Source organism: Stegodyphus dumicola, chromosome 2, assembly GCF_044657685.1.
Source record: "Stegodyphus dumicola isolate Sdum_Otavi_A_Nest chromosome 2, ASM4465768v1".
Lineage (NCBI taxonomy): Eukaryota > Metazoa > Arthropoda > Arachnida > Araneae > Eresidae > Stegodyphus > Stegodyphus dumicola.
The window spans coordinates 197,453,405-197,470,091 of NC_140769.1; the positions used below are offsets into that span (position 1 = coordinate 197,453,405).

At 32.1% G+C, this 16,687-nt stretch overlaps 1 protein-coding gene and 1 long non-coding RNA gene across 2 annotated transcripts in view; one reads left to right on the plus strand and one right to left on the minus strand.

Annotated features, from left to right (window-relative positions):
* The window catches only part of LOC146998788 (uncharacterized), a 166,208-nt gene that overhangs the window by 90,502 nt on the left and 59,019 nt on the right, over positions 1-16,687 (minus strand). The window lies entirely within an intron of this gene.
* On the plus strand, positions 12,536-16,219 carry LOC146998789 (uncharacterized). The gene is made up of 3 exons (XM_085811615.1): positions 12,536-13,013; positions 13,117-13,276; positions 15,774-16,219. Exons 1-3 carry the CDS (start codon positions 12,833-12,835, stop codon positions 16,081-16,083), a joined length of 651 nt encoding a protein of 216 aa, XP_085667741.1. The 5' UTR covers positions 12,536-12,832; the 3' UTR covers positions 16,084-16,219.

The window sequence follows — 16,687 nt, forward strand, 5'->3', positions numbered from 1 at the left end:
TAGGTTTACATTCTCAATTTTTACTTTCCACAAATGTAGCACTTATTTTGGGACAATTTTTTCGAAGCAAATTTACAGGGTTCGCGCGCTCTTAAAAGCCACGACCCATTTCGTAAGGGCTCTACCGCCAGTATATCCGAAATTATCCCCAGATATGAAAATAAGGGTGCGCGAAATTTTTTAATAAAGTATGAATGTGCTGCATATGTCAAAGTATATTGTTTAGAGTAATTGGAAGAGATTCAATATTTAAATACTTCTATCACTAGAATATGGAAATGTGTAACAAAGTTAAATAATTAGCCCAATGCAGCGTTTGTTCAGAAAGACAATTAATTTCGTTTTGGCATTTTGCCTCAGAGTGCGAAGAACATGATATTTAATAAATAAATGTAGCACATAAAACGTTAAAAAATACCCTTTTGGGCGTAATGTAAAGTCTTCAAGCTTTCAGATTTTATTTATTTATCATATTTTGTATAATTATTTGCGTTAGGGTAGGGTACAAACTGCGCGAAATTTGATCGAAGATCCCTCCCCCTCCTCTTATCTAATCCACGAACTGCGTGACGTTTTCCTGTCCCCTCTTTCTAAGAACTTGAATTCCCAAGAAGATACGGCCCACCAGCGGCCGAGCGGTAAAGTTGCTGAACACTGGTAGTTTCGCTTCGAATCCCGCGAACGGGCTGGCTGCATGGGTGTTTTCGTGGTTTTCCCCATGTGTAACGGGTATACGAGTTAGTTTCCCTTAGAAAGTTCTCCCCGAAGGCATCCCTCCCCTTAGGCAGATAGCCCTAGTGTGCTTTGCCATAATTAAATACACCAACACACCACCACCCAAGAAGATAGGTGCTACAAAAATCATTTATCGTCATTAATAAGACATTTTATTGAGACTGCAAGCCTCTATTTTCGTTTATCAATACTGTAAAAATTGTGCATACAAAAGAAATACTAATTTAAAATCTGGTGTGTGCTAAAGTAAAAATGGATTTCTTTTAGGCTCATTTTAAAGTTTTATGATGCTTAAAAGAATAATGAACCAGACCTTTTTTATTCTCTGTAAGAATTAAAAACTTTCCAAGTTGTAGATTTTAGCTGCTGATATATATATGTATCAGTTTTGAATAGTAAAATTGATAGATTAATGACATACATAATCAATCTATCAAATATCGGATTTGTACCGCAACTTAAATAAGATTTTCCTTTTCTAGATAAATACTAAAAAATCTTCTTAGATAGCAGAATGGTTTTAACTTTCAAATTTACCATTTTATGTAAACAGATATAATTTATTAAAGCAATTCTCTTTATTAAATCTAAAAATTGGATTTCTTAATTGGTTCTAAATTCACACTAATATTACTGCAATACATGCAGTATTAAGCTTTCCATTTTTAGTTTAAGGTTATTTAACTTACAAATTCCATATTTTAATACTAGAAAAGTTTAAATATTTATTATGTTCTCCAGTTACTCTACCTGATGTACTTTAGCATACATTTAATTTCTAATACATATTTAATTAATAAATTGATAATTATGAGCATCTGCAGAATTTTCATAATTAACAAAAAAATTCGTACTCTTATATTAATATCTTGGGATTTTCAGTTTCTTTTTAATCCATTCCTTTTTCACACGATGTTGCACTGTATTCAAGTTTTCATGTAAGTAGAATTTATATATTTTGTATTTTATTTATGCCAATTTATATTTAAATAATAATTTTTACAAATTCTTTCATCACAAATCTAGTTAACAGAAGATGTTTCTAACACCTTGGCAAAGCTTAGTCTTCAGCATGTAGCTTATTTTCTAAACTAGTTTCAGGCTGAATTATTTGTAAAATTAATTACTTGAAATTATTTGTTAACAAAGATAGTCGCTAAATTACGCTAACAATATTTCTAACTGTTGTAATTTATAATGCAACCAGTTCATATGATTTATATGTTCAGATATTTCTAAATATATTACACAAACTTTTGCATCGTATTTTTTAATTTTTGGTTTAAAAAAAATTTATTTATTGAGAGGCCTGATTGATTATATTAATTTGCAGTACTGTTTTGTTTATCTAATTCTTTTCTTCTACATAAATTTTAGAAAATTTTCTTAGCATAATAATAGTGTGCCAAACGCATAGTAATGTTGTTATATGACAGGTTTCATGCTAAGCTTTTTTAAAATTTAACTATTAATTTCTGCAAACATTTACATGATTACTTTAATTAACAAAAAATATTTTAGCACACTTTAACACACTTTATGGAATAATCTTTTGCACGCCAGTGAACTCTATTAAATTTTCCAGTCTAGTTCAGACATCTTGACTATTACTGATGTAATTTATAAAAAAAAAATTGGTATGCTTTATAATTATTTAATTTATGATATTATTATAATAAATGAAAGATGTTTGTAATGCTAATATGTATGCTTACCATTACCTTTTATTTTCTTTGTTAGCTCTCACATTTATTACTGTTATTAAAGTAATTAGCCTGCTTGTTAGATTTTTTTTATTTGTTCTTGTGATATGTAATTCTATTTATTTATTTTTATTTTCCTCTTGGCTACATTTGCCTTCGAAAAGTCAAATTGTAACCCTGTAGGTAACAGGGGGAAGAAATTTTGATTTGCGCAATTGTACTACAGCAGGACCCTGGTGGGATTTTCATTCGTGCAGTTGGAGTACACCCTGCGTTAGATACTGTCTCAAGGAAAAGTCTTCAGGTATTAAAAAAAAAATAAATCTTTCAGTAGTCAAGACTCAACGCTAAACTAACAGAACTAAACCCTGTTTCTCTTCCTTCGATTTCAATCCTTCGGCTACTTGACGATATCTCGCCAATTAAGTGAGATAGCCATTTTATAGATGTGTCCCTAATCAGAGAAAGTGTGAAAGGGAGAGGGTCATTTCAAGTGTCAATACTGTTACAAACTCTGAATTACAAGCAATTACAAACTCTGAATATTGCAAACTGAAATCTCTCCAGAAAATAAAACACGCTAGTACTAACGGCTATACAAGTTTTCATACGTTGCGGGCTCAAGCGTCTTGAAATCGTAGCAATCGCGCACTGTTATTCAAAAGTATTTAGAATTAAAACGTTTAACGTCTTTTCAGGTACGGAACATACGGAACCTAAAAGAGGGCCTAAGAAAGCGCGAAGATTGTTTCGAATGTGGCATCTTATCCAAACTTCGAGAACAAGATTGTTATACAGAGCATGAACTACAAATTTGCACTGTTTCTCTTCGCATAAGTTCACGTCATTTCGCTAATGAAACATCAAATATTCTTATACTGAAAGCATTAACGTAATTTATAACCTCAAACTCTGACTAACTTCAAAACTAGCTTAAAAAGGAAGACATTTAAAAATATTAAAAAAGTAAGAGATACAAAACTTTATTCAAATGTCATTTTTTCTAAACTAATGAAACACACCATATTATGTAAAATTTAACGGTTTGTGAATTTAAAATGACAAACTGAAGGGTGTCAAAGAGAGCAGTGGCAACACTGCATGGCATAAAGCATTTTTTATCTCCAATGCTAGAGAGTGTCTATCGGAAAAAATATCCAAAGATATGCCACTTTTAAGTATTTTACGATTTTTTTGTGGATCGAATTTTATGGTGGTGTAAGCGTCAAGAAGGTGATATTTAATAAGTAAAGTAAACACACAAAATGTTAATAATAAAAAGAAAAAAAGTTTTGGAAAGATATCTTAATAAGAAATCTCAACATTGATGTGATAAACTGAGAAAGGACTGAAAAAAAAAAAAAAAAAAAAAAAAGGGGGGTAGAGTGCCCTTCCCCCCCCCATGCCAACTTTAACGCTGCCTCAAAGATTCTAAACGTATACTGCTATTCCGATTTTAAATTACTTCGTAAATTTGCTGTTGAATTGTACTTGCCGAAAGTGCGAAGAAATGAATGCTTAATAATAAAGCTAAAAGGAGGAAAAATATTGGGTTAGTAGGACTGAGTGTAAAGCAGACTCGTAGACTGCGAGCTGTGCGAGAGCGTAACAAACCCTCTGAAGCGAACGTTAAAATCTGAAACCTTTCAGGTGTTTTTTTAATTAATTAATTTTTTGCAAGGTAGATGGTTATAGCATGCGTCATGTGCAATAAATTGTTATCGTCTAAGATTTTATACTGTGGATATGACTGTACAAAATTTCCGGAGATTATGTGAACTATTCGTGCACTGTACTCAAACTAGAAAGACTGATAACCTGAAATTCAGGTTAACATTTTAGCTTATATTCTGACATAATACTCATAACTTGAGATAACATCACAACCTGAATTTGAAACCGGAATGATAACAAATTAATAATAATCTGAAATTAGAGTTTAAATTCTAAGAGGAATTAAATTCTAAATGTTTTAAAAGTACAAAAACATTTAAGAAATGTTTAATTTCACCCCTTTCGTAATTATTTTACATGTATTTGTTGCCTGCATTGGCAACACGTTCTCGAGATGTCGTCCATAGAATTCCTCAGAACGTAGTTGACCTGTAACCGTTTTAATTTTTTTTTGTTATGTTATAGGATTATTACTCGATGTTTATTGTTAGATGCTTATGTATAGCTAGTTAATTGTTGCATGTTTACAGTTGCATTTGTATCGACTGAGAGAACTTAAATTTATTAAAGAAATATTAAAAAGCGAAATTTTTCATTCAAATTCTACGCTATTTGATTATAGGCCGATATAGAAAAGGAATGAAAACTCTTTGAGATAGTTGCCTTTCCTGTTGAATAAAGCTAATAGTTTCCGATAACGACTGCTGGAACTAATTGTTCTAGTAAACAAAAGTGGAACTCGGCTTAATTTTAAATGCTTCTTTTTTACTTCATTGTACGAAGTAAAAAGGAAGTATTGTAATTGCGAAAATTTTCAGGCATCATATTTCAACGCAAATATCCATTTTCACAGTAATCAAATGCAATTTAACAATGTTTTTGCATGACATCCGTACTTAAGGACAGAATAAAGGACTTTCCCCCAAAAAAAATTGTAAGACTAATTTAAAATCAATTCTGAAGAGAATTTTTCGTGATGTCTGTGCGTTCGTACGTATGTATCTAGCATAACTCAAACACGAGTATCCTCAGAACATTGAAATTTTGTATATAGGACTGCGATAACATGTAGATGTGCACCTCATATTTTGGTTGCAATCGTCCGCACCAAAGGTATATAAATATATGTATATATATATATATATATCCACTCTCTGTTACTCGGCTCAGTAATCTCAGTTTCTTTATTCTTATATGATTGTAAATTGTGCATTTTTTTGCTTTAAAAATGATTGAATTATGCTGTTCTTAACTTCCGGTTAAAGTTTTTATGCCTTTAGTAAATCTGTATGCAATATGTTTAGAATTATCAACAATTTAAAAGTTGTTTAAGTGCCGCTAAGCCTAATAATTTTTGCCGTGGCAGCCATTGCTTGTTTGCATTTGAAACAACAGAATAGTAGATTTCTTGCCAATCTAGAGAAAGTAAGCTTCGCATTAACAAAGATAACATCTTCTTTTATTATTGCGAATTAAACCATGCTTAATCCATTCTGGAATTTACTTGAGGAAATAAGTGTTTAAGATTTATTTCATAATTTTCAATACAGACAATTTGAGTTTTTATGTATTTTTAGCTTTTCGCGAAGTGAGAGCTGAATTAATTGAAAGAGAAATACTGAATCGTCTGTGAAAAACTTTTTTTTTTTTTTTTTTTTTTTTTTTTTTTTTTTTTTTTTTCTTAATTTCTTTTATACAACCGTTTTAGATGTGCATTTATTCTATTGTGGTTTATGCGCTATCGACGAAGTAGATTTAATTCAATCCAATAAGTTTAAATGAAATGCAGTAAAAATGCGGACAATTTAATATTCCGTACAAGGAAGTTATGTGGTGCACACATCATATTTTTTTAAGATATAATAAAATAAAGCAGATATATCAAAACATTTTTCAAATGTCAGAGTAATGTGGAGATTTTTTATATAAAACTTTATTAAACTATTAAGCGCAGGAACAGACTCATGGCCGTAGAATGAAATGCGATAACCTCTTACAGTCATGTTTTAATAGAATACAAAATATTAGTGTTACAGCTATCCGAGTAGACAGACATTCTGAATTAGGAGTCTTCGATACTTGTATGCCTTTACTAATTCCATATTACCTGAGGCTTGATTCTTAGTTCTTCCACCAATATTTTACGATTAGCCAAAAAATGGCTTTCGAGAAATCTTCCTAAGATAATTTATTAAGCAGTTATTTGAATTAACTGACTGACTGATAACTTATAGCCAGAATACCACTGAGATCAGTAGTTTATCTGGCTCAATCAGATTTATGCCGGATGGGCACAATAACATAGAACTATCTTCACGTAATGTCCGCAGTAAGGAGGAGAAAGACGGATAAAGAATAGGAAGACCAGCAACGCAAGAGCTCACAAGCAAGTAACCGGCCCGGTAAAGGCGTGACTAAGTGGGAGTCATAAAAACAAAATTTTTTTTATACATTAATCATTTAAGCTTACATAAGGACCGGTGGAAATACAAGTCGTTGAAATTTAGAATTTTTGAGCAAAACTTAAGAAAAAAGGAAAAAAGGGGGAATTGTTTTAATTCATATTGATAGTTATTATTTGAAGTTACCATTTAAAATTTCAGAGAGCATTCTGTAAAATTACTGATATTTATTAAAAGGATAAACTTGACATTAAATACCTGAGGCCTAAAATTACTTATCGGATGTCTAGAAACTTCTTTTTCAATACAATTTGACATCAAATATATTTTACTAACAGTTTAGATTAAACATTTTTCCAGATCCTTTTTAAATCGCAGGAATATAAAAGGAGAAAAGTCCACAATAATACGCCCTAAACATGGATAATGCAGTTCCGTCCGGAAAACTTGAAAGTTTAAATCTCAGCACCGCGGAAATCATATATTAAGGAGTCAGGTCGCTTGAAATTGCGTTAATATCAGTCTTTTATTTAAAATGATTAATATAGTTTTATTTTAGGCTTCGAATGGTTAACAAAACGCGATTGTTTGACTTTCCGAAGCTTAAATCTTTCCCATTTTTTGAGCGTTTAATTAACTCGTTACCATTAACTAAACTTTCCCTTTATCGACCTCAACTATAACATCTTTTCTTATAGGATGTTATGGATCGTTATAATCAGCATTGCCCGCAGCAATTCTCTTTGGCTGCTTTCGCAGAAGATCGTGTCACTTTGTTCATGGTTGAGTGAAATATTTATATACAGATCGCATACAAATATTATTTGTGAGGTTAAATTACTTCCTTCCACACCTGAAACAGGAGACTGAAGACTAAACATTCTAAATGCATAAAACAATAAGATGACACAAAAGTCATTCAAGTATCACTCTTTTAATAAAGGCATAAAACTAGTATCTTCCGTTTTATGCTATAAAATAAATCCTGATGTATTATTTTATTTATTGCAGCTACACATGTATTTAATGCTCTTGGAACTGATGCCTAAGTCGACTGAGTTTCTTCTCTTGTCAGCGATTTAACTGTATAAGCATTATGAACCATACGCGTCTTTTCCGAGTAGTCGTTTGAAGCCTGCTTTCCATGTAGAAGTAATGTCTGTCCGTAAGCAATGATTTCATGTAGAAGTAATGAGATAATTTTGCTGTTAGAATGTTTAATACTATTTCACGACGCTTTAAGGACTAGGAGTATTTCTTTTCAGACAGCACAAAAATGTGTCCTTCAATCCACAACTGGTTTCCGTGCGCATTTTGAAATATGAATAAATTAAAAAGTAGCCAAAAGATATTTCTTATTTGAAATAATAAATTGATACCCAAATCTTTTATTTATAAACATTTGCTTTTTGTTAATATTCCTCGAAATCATTTTAAAAATGTGTAAAACCCCTGTTTTGTATTCGCAGAAAATATTGTTGCTAGTCTGTCTCCGATAGAGGAGAATGTTTAGGAGTAGCGCATGCGCATTAGATAAACGGCGCTAAATAGGTCTGTGAAAAACCTGTTTCTTCTTAATTGTCTAATTTCTTTTATACGTTGTTTTAGATTCATTATAGTATTTGAATAGAACGTGTGGCATCGATGAGATAATTCTTCAGATGATAGAATTCTATGCATTCTGGATTCAGGCGTAACGCTGTTAAGCGAACCTAACGCCAGAGTGTCGCTACGATTAATAAATATAAAAATTTTATAGTGTACATTATTTGTATAATATGTGTGGTGTATAAAAGTTGTGTTTTATGTGCTATCAACGGAAGTAAATTCAATTCAAATTTCTGGTACATCGAACCAGAGTTCATAAGGGTTATAAGAATGTGATGTGGCGTTCCCAGATTGAAACGAAGGATTAGTTAGGATGCTTCCAGATTATTCACTTTTTTGAAAATCACTGTATGTTTTTAAAGCTCTTTGTTGATTTACTGACTTGTGCTAATTAAAATGTCACTAATAGAAATTTTAGCGAGAAAACGTACATTAAAAACCCAGTGAACGAAATTAAGGCAAGAATTAGCGTACTAAAATGTCGAAAGAAACGATTCAGAAATACTGAAGAATAAAGTTAAAGTGCTTGAGACAGAAATAAATTCTAATTTCAATTCTTTGACCGGATTATTTATTGAGTATTGATAATTATGTAAAAGAAAAAGAATAGATTGACGATATTCTCTTAAAATTCGAATTAAATCGTAAATTAGCCAGTTTTTTCAAAGAAAATAAATCGGAGCCGTCTGGTTGTACCGAGAACAATGTTACCCAAAATTACTTGCCGACATTTTCGGGTAAATTATATGAGTGGCTTTCATGTAAAGATATTTTTTTAGCTAGTGTTTATTCAAATCGTAATTTAACAGATGCTGTAATATTATATTAATTAAAATTTTCGCTAAGAGGGGATGTTAATTGTTTTGTTCAATCAGTCCATAGTTGACTATAATTATAAGTTTTTCCTCACTAAAAGAAAGTTCTCTAATCACCGCAAACAAGTGTATACTCATCTGAAATGATTTATGAATATGTATCGTACGCAATATGAGTCAGCGATATTACACTTGATTGAGATTACGAATGCATGCATTGATGTCATTAGAAGTTTTAAATCGGAGTGCTAAAAGGTTTTCTTTCAGTGTATTTGCATACAACTACGGGTACCAGCAGTGGGAAAAACGTAATTTTGTCGATCGCCTTGGTATTTTTTGAGACTAATGATGAAATTTTAATTAAAGCGAAAGCGTTATGTGATAGTGGAAGTGTTTCTTGTTTTTGTACCATTGAACTTTCCGATTCTTTCCGAAACTTTCCGAACAACACTTTCCCGATTCTTCAGTGGACACCTGAAAGGAAAGGACTTACTTTTGAGAGATTTCTCAAGATGCAACCAATTTGTTCTAAATGTCAAAATGAACCGCCATCACCGGTACATATCCTTGAGTGCCTGGAGTTGTCTCTTGAGGACCTTTACAAGTCTCCTAACCTTGTTTTCGATTTTCTGAAAGTCAATGGACTCGTCGACCTCGTCTAGTATATTCCTAGACATGGAGATTAGTAACAACAACAACTTAATTTGAAAAGGGAAAAGACAATCATTTCGGTTTGCAGTATATCTGGTATTTCAACTTTGATAAAAAGAAAAACAGTAGCTGTGATCTGTAATCAGGAAGAAACGTATAAAAGGAAACTATAGTTTTTTTGTTAATTCCGAAAATAGAAGGTTTAACTCTCACAAAGTTTATCGACGTTAGTAATTTTTTGATTGCCGAGAAAATGAATTTAGCGGACACGGAATTTTATAAACCAGAGGAAATAAACCTGTTGCTCGGCGCGGAAGTTTCGTATGATATGTTACGAGCTGATAAAATCTATGTTCCTCACACAAGTTTGATATTAAAAAGTAGTGTGCTTGGATATTCTAGTTAATTCTGATAGTAAACCGATCATGTTTACAAAAATGATTTGTAACGTGGAAACTACATGCCTGTTTGTAATGCAATATATAATGTCCTGAAATATGTTGCCTGTACCCACTACAATATATAACATCTTGAAATATGCACCTGCACATCTATCTATATCCCGACGTGTTTTAAACATTATATATCAAATTGGTTGTGCCTCTACTCACAATAATTCATTAGTATCCCAGAACTTAAACTTATCTTAAATATCTCGTTTGAGTCCTTGACTTTATGTGACTGCATCTCGAAACCTTCTTCGTTCCATCTTTTCATCAGCTGAGGATCATTAGATACCCATTTACGCAACTTCATATTTGCTTTACCCATTATTCGTTTAGCTTTACGGGATAACCTTAGAACCACCTCTAAACTATCTTGTCCTATAGTAAATTCGTCAACATAAATACAAGAATTCAGTATTTCAAATACATCTGGCTGGTCATCTCACTAATTTTGTTTGTGTTCTTTGATTGTTGCAGCCAACAAGAACGGGCTTGACTTAATTTCAAAATTTACACGCTTGAATCTGTAAGTCGCTATATTTAGATAATTTAATTGCGTGTTTCTCACAAACAGGAATCGCACGTCGTCTTGATTCTTCTCTGCCAAAGCAAACTGCAAAACTGCCTTTTTCCACATGCTCTGAAATTCCAGATTTTGTTAATCGGCTGTTAATTAGCAGATGGAACACGTTCTGATTCAGATTTATCCCTGTCCATCGACAATTGTTCAATGATGACTGCACCAACTTATGTCAGCTGCCATGAAAGACTATTCTAATTTTTATTGTAGTGGTTTCTCTAAATACCGGTTGATGTGGTAAGTAAAAGACCGGTTTACCGACATATTTTTTTTACCCGACACTTTCTCAATAATACCTTGCTTGAGATAATCATCTAATATTTCACTATATGTAGAAAACAGTGTCTTACCATAATTTGTTCTCTTTACAAGAGTTTTCAATCGATTTGCTGCTACTGGGTAATTATCAGCTAATTCATTCCAGTCCTTTTTCCAGGATAACGAAACCTTGTAACGACCAACTTTGAAACAAATTGTATTATTAGGTATTTCCAATGCTCTGTCTTACTCATGAAATTAAGGATAATTTTTAATTCAAAATGATTCTAGTTCGAAAAACATTTTTAATTCACTTTCTGAATTATCATTAATTAATCCACAATACGATAAATTATTTTGACCTGTATCATATTTATTTTCAAAAACTATATTTATTTATTTATTTATCATCAGATAAACAGCTGCATCGCCTTTAACACTTTCAGCTTTTATGCTGAACTGATGGGAATCATTTACCAATGTACCCCTATATATGTTATGTTATGAAGAAGTGGGGGGGCACCTAATATTTATCCTAAATAAGCAGGTATTAGCCCCACACACTAACTAGAAAACTAACAGCATTCCGGCATCATTCCTCGAGTCGTAATGGAAATTGTGATTAAAGTGAGCACTACAAGTACTGTCACCAGCGGCGGCATCAACGGTACTCCTAACCTTTCAGCGTTAAATTAGCTCTAATAAGGGATTAAATTACATGATATACATTGCGATATAGATAGTTGTGCAGGTGCATATTTCAAGATGTTATCTATTGTTAGGTTAGGTTAGGTTCTTTAATTACGGCAAAGCATCGAGGGCTATCTGCCTAAGGGGCGGGACACCTTCGTGAAGGACTTTCTAAGGAAAACTGGCTCGTATACATGTTACACGTGGGGAAAACACCCATGCAGCCAGCCCGTTTGCGGGATTCGAACCTCGGACCCTACCAGTGTTCAGCGACAATACCGCTAGGCCGCTGGTGGGCCAAGATATGTTAATCGAAGGGCGATACAGAAAGAAATCAAACCGGGAGATAAAGTGCAACTACTGATTCGAGATTCCAGTGATAAATTTATGCCAGATGGAGAGGACCCGCCGAAACAGTGACTGGTTGTGTTCCCATTCAGTGGAAAGATTAGGAAATAAATGAACGCAACATTTGAAGTCACTTTTAATCAAAACTTCTTGATCATTCATGAAAAACTCTCTTAAATTCACATTCGTTCTTGTTCACAGAATATGGAATGTATAGGGAGAAAATCAGTTTGACACAAAGAACGGAATGACAATTCATTCAATACACACCAGGAGACAAGCACGCAAGTTTGACAGAACATGCGGAAATCAGTAGAACTCACAATGACATGAAAATTAATTAATAAGAGTTTCGAAATCGTAAAACAATTACCTGAATTCGGTACGAGACGCCAGTAACGAAGTGCATTTCAATGTAGCTCTTATGTTTGTCACACAGACGTAAATGATAATCGCAGTGTCGCTTTCTGTTTTTGAGAAACAGAATGAAAATAGTATAGCTCTGGTTTTTGACACTAGGTGGCGCCACCACCTACAAAGGAGTGTCCAGAAAAAATCTGTAAATAGCGGTAATTCCCAAGGGCAATTTTCATTCCTTTCCGGACCTTCCTGCGTGAAGGCTGCTTTTTGGCAACGTTCCGGCGTTTTTGCTGTTTGTAAGAATTCTTGTAAGTTTTTTTCAATACTTTCTTGCTGATTACTTTCTTGTATTAGTGATTTATCTTCTATTTTTCCTCTTCCTTCTAGGGGCGTTAAGGCCCGTCCACACGAGGACGCTCCCGACGTAGTTGACGTAACTTTTTTGACGCCGGCTTAAATTCGCATGACGCAGAAGACGTAAAACTGAGGACGCTCCTGTTCAGCTTTTTCGCCCGCGACGCGCGCGTTTAGCCAATAGCTGACTGAATTCGGATCACGTGTCATGATCTGCTCCAAAGTTTTGTTTACAGCTTTCAACATGGCGGCTGCGTTTAACGACGAAATACTTATCAACGAGATTCGACAATACCCACTGTTATGGGATCACAAACTCAAAGATTATCGCAATAAAGAAAGAAAAGAACTAATCTGGATAAAAATATCGAATAGTATAGGATACGACGGTAAGTCTGTTTCATATATTTCAAGGAACATTTTTGCATATATTATATTTTTTTGTGATATGAAACGTATGCTTACTAATGATTATAATATGCTTATTTTCAGTTAATACTATCAGACATCGATGGAAATGTCTGCGTGATGGATATGTTAGGGAGTGCAAGGCTCTAAAATCAAAAAATAGGAGTGGCTCTGAAGCTACAACTCCAAAATTTGGATTGTATGAGGAATTATCTTTTTTAAGAGATACAGTTAGTCATCGACCGTAAGTATTTCTAACAACTTTTAATATTTTAAAACGATTACTATATTCTGTATATTTAAAAATATCACAGCTATACGATATATATTCTCTACTTTTGTAGTTGAAATAATAAAATTGAATTACATCTTTAAATGTATAGTTCTGATATTGTTTATTATATAAATTTGCTAAGGGAATTTTGTAACTACATTAACAAGTGAGAATATTTTTTGTAAGGCTCAAAATATTCCTGAAGTTGTTAAGAATTTTATAACTGCTTTTCAAAATGGTATTTATTTAAGGAAATTTATATAAAATTTAATAGGTTGCTTACAGATTATTTTAACTAAGCTATATATGTAAAAGAGAAACACCTTGGAAGTGCAGTTTTGAATAAGAGAAAGACACATGTGGAAGAAGCCATGAAAACTATTTTGGAAGGTCCTTAAATGTGGCTCATGCTATAAGAAACGATTTCATTTTTTAAGTACAATTTGAAACAGAAATTTTTTTATGACATGCCTTGTTATCAATCATCAAATTAATTTTAAATTACATTGTGTTTAATAGCATTAAGCAATTTGAAACTGCTTGATGTACACTTAGCATCAAATTAAGAAACAAAAGTTCCATTTATGGAATTTACTACTGTGCATATGCTACATTTCATATAGACATTGTATGACAGCAGAAATGACATGTATTAACAGATGTTGCATTCATATTCTTAACAGCACTATGAATATATGTAACGTATACTGGAGGAGAGGGAGGGGATATCTTCTGCTCCAGTTTGTAAAATAATTTAAAGCTTAAGTTAATTGTTTCAGAAAACTAAATTACTTTTTTTATGCAAAAGCTCTTGTGCAGGGATTCCAAACTTTTTTTTTTTTTTTGCTTTGACTTCCTTTAAAAGGATGGTTTTCTTCAATGCTTTCTCTATTATATGTGGCATGAAACATAATCATAATACAAATAACTGCACAAGCATAACTGGTAAAATCCTAGTATACGCTACAGCCTTGACGCGATTTTGAAAATTATCGCCAACACCAAAAATGACCCAACAACGTTCTATGTATAACTATATATATTCTTTAAATGACCCGTTAATACTTCATCGTATATGCCCCGTTTTTACTGCTCATCATAAAGTCGCCAAATCCCGTGTGAACAGGATACTAGGATTAAACCGTATAACTTAACGATAACATATTGAAATATAAACAAAAGTTTCAAGAAAAATTGATACATCTTTATTATAGCATTTTCCTAAATTTAATTGGTAATCAATGCACTGATATATCTGTGTTGGCTTATAGTACCCCTAAATTTAATTGGTAAACAACTGAGATGTAATATGCAGTGAGGTATAAGAACACACGACAAGATTTCCAGAAGATATTTCAGTCGATTAGTGATTTATGTCTTGGGGGGGGGACTGCTGTAAGACCGATATACCAAAATTTTTTTATTAGATTTATTTTATATTATTTTCTCTATTATTATTATATTTAATTTTACAAATGTAAACAAGTTTTTAGAAACAACATTACAGAAAAGTTCCATTTTAATTAATGCAAATGCTGCACTTGATGTAATGATGCATTTTTTTAAGTGTTCGGCATAAAACTGCTTGGTTCTTATTAAGACTACTTCTTCATTCGAAAATGCTCAGCCTATTTCTTTTTTTACATTGAAAATTCTCATCTTGACTAAAGAGTACATCTACTACGTTAAAAAAAAAGGGAAACTCGATAACATTATGTGATAACTTTTATTTTGGAATATTTCTCTTTGATAATATTTAATTCCTAAACTTCCATTTTGAATACGACTTCTGCTTGAACATCCTCCTTCAATATAATCAACTCTTCTTACATCATAAAATCTAGATCAAATATTGATCTGAAATTGCAATTCAGAGGTTCCATGAGCCACTGACAAATTTAAATTTCCAATTTTGCAAGCATCTTGTATATAACAATACGTTTTCTGAGAAAGTTTGCATTTTTATATTTTTGGTTGTGTTTTCTTTGTTCCTGCATTTATTCTTTTATACTGTACTTTTGCATAAATAATTTATACATTTTGAAAATGGGATTTTAAACTTCTATTAAGTAATTTTTATGTATTTTTTCCCTTATATTTATTTTGTATGGTGTTCTTCTTTACCACATGTGTAGTTTTATATCAATAAACAATTAATTATACATTTTTTATTCAATGGGGGCTTGATTATTCCTATAAATTGTTGGTGCATATTTGCAATCGACCCTTTTGATCCTCATTGACCTCTGTGGGTTCAATATCAACCTTCTTAAAAACTATAAATATCTAGTTATGGCTATTAAATGATTCTTAATTTTAATATGTAGCTTCTTCCAACAAAGTTTGGCTACTTTACATGAAAATTGAAATGAAATGAATCTAAATTGTTACACACACACAATGTATATGTTTATGTATATATATTAATTTTATTTATATTTTCTCTTAATGTTTCCTCTATTTACAGGACCACGAGCAATATAATTGATGAGCCTTCACTCCCTATCGAAGACACAATGGAGTCATTTAGTGACTCCATAAATTTTGATGAATCATTAAATGAAGAAGCTGCATGCAGCAGCCAACTTGTAGATGGTGGAGAGATTTTAGAACCTCCACTTAAAAAGCAAAAGAAAAAAGACATCGATTCAAAATTGTCGACTTATTTAGATTTGGCAGCAGCACGATTAAAATCACGGAGCCAAACATCAGATGATGAACACTTTCTACTAAGTCTCCGTGATGACTTTGGTGCTGTACCACGGGAAAAAAAATGAATTAAAAAGAAGAATGTTGGAATTAATTGCAGAATATGTAAAATAAAAAATTATGTTTTTAATTTCTGTTTTATTATTTAAGACTATGTACTATGAGCATCATACTTAACATGACTTTAAAATTATTATTTAAGTGTTATGCATATTTTCTTTAAATAAAAACTAATTTTACATCCTATTAAATTAAGTAATGGAAACAAAAAATCTACTTTAAGCGTGTACACAGCATAGACATTTCAGGAAAATATAAAAGTGCATCGTACATTACAGAACAAGACAACAAAATGCCTCGGCAATAAGTATAAACTAAATTTTTAGCAATGATAAAAGCTGAATGATCTGAAAAAGGTATACAGAAAATAGATGTCAATAATGTCAACATAATGATACACATCTTAACTATTGTAATGAATCTACATTCATGCCTAATTTGTCTATGTTATACTTATGGAATAACATTTACAGCCAGGTTTCGTATTGTAGCAGATCTCTAACAGAAAATTCATTACTGTAAGGTACAAATTTATTTCTTAGCTAATATTTTTTGATAATTTTATGCTTTCTGGTGAGAGAAATCTTATTTTGTTAATATACATCATATAGT